Here is a 6,223-nt window from a genome sequence, read left to right as displayed (position 1 = left end):
CTAACTACCTAGGTCTTTTTTCTCTTTTTGATCTTTAGTAAATTCAGCTTACATACACTAACAAATGTTTAGTAACACCGGTAAATTTCAGATATGGGGCTTTTATATTTTAACATTTTGCATATTGATATTTTAGTAAGATCAAAATACTTGACGCATGTTTTGTTTATTTAGTTATGATGTTTGTGGACTTTTAGGTTATCATAGAAGCTCTGCTTCTCTAGTTGTCTTTAGCACAATTACCCCTACTGTTTAATTTAAGCAAATACAGCATGATGTTTTTATGAACCACTTTATTATCACAACACAAAACACAAACACATAATGTGGTTCTATTACAGAAAATCATCATGAGGAAAAAACAATACAGGAAATGTAATTTGTAATTTAAACATCAAAGCAGTACAACATTGAATGCAATACAACATCTTATAATACATCATCCATCTTGGATTCCAATCATATAATGTCTATGAACACCCTAATGAATTAACCCTTATGTAACTATTACCTCTAGCCTACGTTTAACAGTTACAAAATATATAATTGATACTGAAGAGAAATATCCTATGTCTCTATTATCTCTATTATATCTAGAAGCTTAAGCAATGCATACTGCTTTTAGCATTAGAAATATCAAATGTGTTAAGGTTTCCGTGGCATCTTTGCCATTGAAAAGAAACTGTAGTCTAAACATCATCCAGTGAATCATTTATCATTTTGTGACAAATGAGTGGATAACTATCAAGGATGTCCATAAATCTTTGACATTTACTATATCTGAAAACTATGATTATAGAATCTATGTAGGTTCACACAGTAAAACCTATACACACACACTATACAAACTAAAGGCTTAACCACTTCTTTAAAATTATGTGCACTGTCATTAACATGGCTCCCAACTGTACAGATATTGCCAACATCCACCACAAAAGGGATCAGAAAGTTGAAAGGGTTGCTAGAAAACAGCATTTACAAAAGAAACCCAATCTACTACTATTTTACCTGTACAGGAACGCAATAAAATAATTAAGCAACTGTATAACTGTTGGCAAAGTGTTTTGGGAACCGCAGTTCAACAACACAGCAGGACCTGTTCCTCTACTTTATTTCACAATACAATAATATCTAAACTACATAAATAAAACAGTCCCATCTACCTATATTTTAGTCAAGCTTGGTAACCTTGCATCTCTTCCACTAAGCCAGTGTCGATCATACACCTGCATAGCAGGCACACTTCCTACTGAACCCCTACAGCAATCCCTACTTTCCAAATCACTAATGTCTACCAAGATCACACAACAACTGAAAAGGTTAGTTTTTTAGATTTTTTTATTTAAAGGAAAGGAAATACAAGAGCAACTTGATTCCAAACAGCAGTTTTAGGATCTAAATGCAACACAAAGCAAATGCCAATAACTATTATATTATATTTATTTGACAATGGTGGGTTAAAAGGATAACAGGAAAATAAGGTAATGACAGGCACTAAAAGAACACATCCCTGTGTTTTTCTATTTATATATATTTATATTTTATGTATATGGTAGTTTGTATCTGCATAGTGATGCAGAATTTTTTAGTGTTTAATTGCTTTTCAATAGATATTGTGTTACACGTGGGCATTTAACTTTTAACATTAAGGATTTGTGCTGAAAGGCCATGATGCCAGGTGCGCAATTTGGCAAAGCGTGGGCTGTTACGTTCCGTTTCAAACTTTTCCCTGTGGCATGGAGAAACAGAGAGAAAGAGAAAGAGAGAGAGGAGCAATAAAGAAGGGGTTAGGGATAGTGAGCTTCACTCCCCTGCCTAGAAATACAGCAATTTATTTGGATAGTCATTTGTCAGGATGCCTCAGTAAATGAATAGTTCATCTTTAAGACCATACAACTGGCACACAGCTAAATGTTGCAATATGTTCTCTGCACTAAGATGTTTTACTTTTACTGCCAGGGTGTAATAAAAATGTTTAGGGATTATTTTTCTCTACCTACAGCAATTTTATTCCAGATAAGGTAAATGTATGTTTCTGTAAAATAAGTATAAGGACTACAATTGCAAGCACACCACACAACCAGCCATCACCTTCATTGATTCATTAATAAAGTAGACATAGATAAAAGGAAAAAAAGGAAATAAAAAAAAATAAAAAAATGTAAGGTGTGGTGTTTATTTTTGAGATATTTGATAAACACCAAGTGGATCAGCATAATTGTACTGCCAAACCACATGGTAAGATAACACACGTCTCTCTTGTTGTGTTGGAGTTCTATTCAAGGACGTTTCTACTTTTTAATATGCAATATCTGCTGTATAAACTGATTATTTTTTTTTTTTTTATTAAAATGCACTAATTACATATATTTTAAATTTTGGCCCTATACCTGTTCTTGCATAATAGTTTAAATGTCTTGTAGTATTCTGACTGAGGAAAAAGGGGAACTGTTTCATAGTCGAATGTTGGGAGATAAAAAATGTGGTCAATCTAGTCTACCCATTTGTCTTGATGAGTCTTGCTGATACTTCAACTGTAAACCAGAGTAAATGTATTATAAATGAAGCAAAACACTGATTCAGTAATATTACCAGTTTTCACAAATTTAGAGGCTGCACATGTTCCAGAGCAGTAACTTAACTCAGTTAATGGCTGGTTATATCAAAGGCTTCTGAGATAGGTACTTTGCTTCATGCCAGATTATCTTATATCTCTATAGGTGATGGTAGTAACAGAAGAAAAGTGAGAGTCACTGAAATTCTCTATACTACAGATATGATTTCTCCTGTATATGGTTCCTAGGGAACAGAAACAGGATACTTGATTTAGGTGTAAAATATTTACCTATTGTAAAATACATACTGTATTCACTGTTATAATTATAGTATATGTATATATTAACTGCATGTCAGTATATTGTTGTAGAACTCTGTATGTGTACGATGTTGTATTCAGATGAAAATATCCAAATAAATTGCTCACATATCAACATGCCACAACATCATTTATAGATGAATTCTCTAGAAACATTCTTTTAAATAAAAATAGATCATCTATCGTTTGGGTGTACATAAAGTTGCCAATTTGAAAGCCAATAGCAGATTAACTTAGGTGTTAAATCTGATTTTAACTTATGTTTATTAATTTTGCTTCAGAGCTTTTACGCATTTTGTTATCTATTAAGATGGCCACATAGTTCTGCTGCTAGTTGCCTACCTTGATTTTCTCAGTGCATCTTCATCAGGGTCTTGCACTGTAGGAAGAAAAATAAAAGGAAAAATTACTTCTACATATCAGATGACTAACAGGTAATTTATTGAGCATGGCATGTCATTCTGATCTAATCTACTAGATTTTAGGTTACAAATGGTTGGCTAGGATAAGCTAAGTTTCACCTATATGGTCTATATTAAGTGTTTCAAAAAGTTAAGAATTATCAAACCTTACAATTTAACACAACCAATTTATCACCTGTACCAACATGTATTGCCTTGATGTTCAGCTTGCAGAGTTAAACCAAACTGTCCTAACGGGCACTTTCCATATGTGTCTTATTAGGGAGATTTCCCTTCACTTCCTGTCCAACAGTCAAAACAGGAAGTGAGAGGATGTTCTTCCAAAGTGAGGGAATTATTTGGTGTCACCATGGTCCCCATAATGAGTGTCCCCTTTCAAAGATTTCCCCTTTATTCCTGTTCAGTTGTCAAACTATATCTTGGGGTTTTCATTTACTTTCACTTTCAATGATACAGGAATACAAGACAAATATAGAGGGTGAATCTCTCTAATGGGGGCAGAGGCAACAATGAACACCTGACAAGATTTATGATCTCTCTGCCAAAAAAGGGTGAAACTTACTGGTTTGTGTACTTAAAACATTGCTGTTTGGTGGTCTATTCACAGCAGTTTAATATGCACACATGGGGCTGATTTACTAAAGGCAAACAGGCTGTACACATTGCAGGGGAATTTTCCTTTAGCTAAGTGAATGTGGTGAATATCCCCTTGCAAAGTATATGCAATCAAGTGCAATGAAAATGATAAAACAGTATTTTTGTTTCCAATGTTTTCATTTGAAGAGAAGTTCTAGTCTGGGAAAAAAATAAAAGTTAGCAGCTACAAATACTGTAGCTGCTGTCTATTAATATAAGGACAATTACCTGTCTAGGGATCCCACAATGTCAGCACCCTGAGACGATTTGCCAATCGGGTGAATGCTCTGGCATTATAAGTAAGGGAAACTGGCAGTGAAGTCTTCAGGTTTCAGAGCCAGTTTCTTACTGAAAAGGCACGAGTTGCTTTGCACTTTCTGAGTGGTCCTGCCATCTTCTGGAACCTGTGTGTCCCCCAGAAGGCAGCAGGGAGAAGGAGGGGAGGCCGGGAATGCTCGTAGATGGCTGCAGCAATCTTACTCAGAAGTGGGAGTGGTTACCTGTCAAAACCACGTACCCACTCCCCCCCAGAATTGCTAAATGTGGCAGTGGAGGGGACAGGGTGCGAACAAGTGGAGCTTCCCCTTTTGAGTGGAGCTCCACTTTACATTTTGACAAGAAGAGAAAAGTAGAAAAATACAACAGATCCTTGACAGTTCGCACCGTTGAACAGGAGCTTCATAACATTATATGAGGTCTGTCTTTGGCAAGAATAAACAATATTTTTTCTTGCACATGATGGATAATGGAAGTCAGCAGCTCTTCCCCTCATCCTCTAAGCCAGGGGTCTCCAAACTATGGCCCTCGAGTTGTTCAAGAACTACAATTCCCATCATACCTAGTCATGTCTCTGAAAGTCAGAGTTTTACAATGCCTCATGGGCATGGGATGTGCAGTTCCACAACAGCTGGAGGGCCATGGTTTGGAGACCCCTGCTCTAAGCTATTAGAAAGTGCAAAGTGCACTTTGCAAAGTGAAAATTCCCTATTTTCCTTTAATAAATTAAACCTACCATACAGGCTTCCTGTACTTTGTGTCATAATTGTTTATCTGAACTTCAACAATGAGAACCTTGAATTAGAATTCCAGCTGTCCATTACAACTATTGTCAGTTGCATGAATCAGGTGGGTTGAACATCTTCATCAAGTAGGTATCATTAAACAGTTTCAAAATATAGTGTGCTTATTATCTGATTAAGTAAAACTTGTGCACTAAAAACATAATATTGGCAGGTCTGCTTGTAAGCTTCCAGTGTTCGCTTTATGTTCTTTAACATTAAAGGTGGCCCAACATGTTTACCCACAATAGACCAATAGAAAGTACAGCCAGAATTTACTAGCTTTCAAATATTTTTCTGCCACATTAGAATTTCAACTTACTGTATTCTGTTCCTGTGATCTGTGCAAGGACACGGAATGACTTGGACTGCAGGTTGGCAGCACGACGTGTCCAGTCTTCAATATCACCTTCATTTTTGACCTGATTTTTAAGCACAGCCTGATACACTGGAGAAGCAATGTCTACATGAGGATCTTTAACTGGGAGGTTACTGCAATGTAGAAAGAGGGAGGTGAAGATCTACTACAAAATTATTCAGGTCTCCTGTACATGCGAATAAAAGATTATCAGTCAACACATTCACAGTGATATTTGGGAGAAGTATTAGCAAATTAACTGAACAAATAAGAATAAAACATTAAGACTTTATCCATATAGGTCAACACATTTACTAGAACAGACCGATGTTTTGTATTTAGACATGTGGCAAAATATATAATATAATATAATTATGGCTGGGTTTAAAGGAAATTCTTTACTTTTTCAGTGTTTACATCTATGTTGGTGCACTTTTGTAATAGGCTGAAATTAAGTATTTCAAGTATATTTCACTTACTGAAGATGATCCTATAATAGATTGAGAATTCCGCTGATATTTTTAAAAATTTCCATTTGCTATTTTGGAATGATGAATAAATACGTGTATTGATACGTGATACGTGAATGATGAATAAATACGAATAATTTCCACAGATCTGCCTATTTACTAATATGCTATCTGATACATTCTCAACAAATACCTATCAACACTTAAAGGGTAGTTATGAATTTGTTTATTTTTATCTTCTGGTGCACATGATGACTCATGTACAGTAATACATGTTTTTTCATTTTGGATAGAGTAGCAAATTTTTTTGTTTGTCTCCTGTATCCTCCTTCATTCCCTGTCTCAGATATACAACAACAAATTAAGAGAAAGGTGAGGGGAAAAGAGGCAAAATCCTCGCTTTT

General features: G+C 35.3%; 1 protein-coding gene across 2 annotated transcripts in view; it reads right to left on the bottom strand.

Moving 5' to 3' along the window:
• Window positions 1–276: 276 nt before the first annotated feature.
• Window positions 277–6,223, bottom strand: part of LDB3 (LIM domain binding 3) — a 163,550-nt gene continuing 157,603 nt past the window's right edge. For both annotated transcript variants that reach the window (XM_077454606.1, XM_077454607.1), the window contains 3 exons: window positions 5,314–5,483; window positions 3,218–3,254; window positions 277–1,729 (listed from right to left, as the gene is read on the bottom strand). In XM_077454606.1, coding sequence (XP_077310732.1) covers window positions 1,633–1,729; window positions 3,218–3,254; window positions 5,314–5,483 — 304 coding nt within the window. In that variant the 3' untranslated portion in view covers window positions 277–1,632. The remainder of the gene's footprint in view (window positions 1,730–3,217; window positions 3,255–5,313; window positions 5,484–6,223) is intronic.

The sequence above is a fragment of the Lithobates pipiens genome, unplaced genomic scaffold (genome assembly GCF_037356315.1).
Source record: "Lithobates pipiens isolate NorthernLeopardFrog02 unplaced genomic scaffold, aLitPip1_a1.2 Scaffold_25, whole genome shotgun sequence".
NCBI classification, from domain to species: Eukaryota; Metazoa; Chordata; class Amphibia; order Anura; family Ranidae; genus Lithobates; species Lithobates pipiens.
This window is presented reverse-complemented; position numbering and strand designations above follow the sequence as displayed.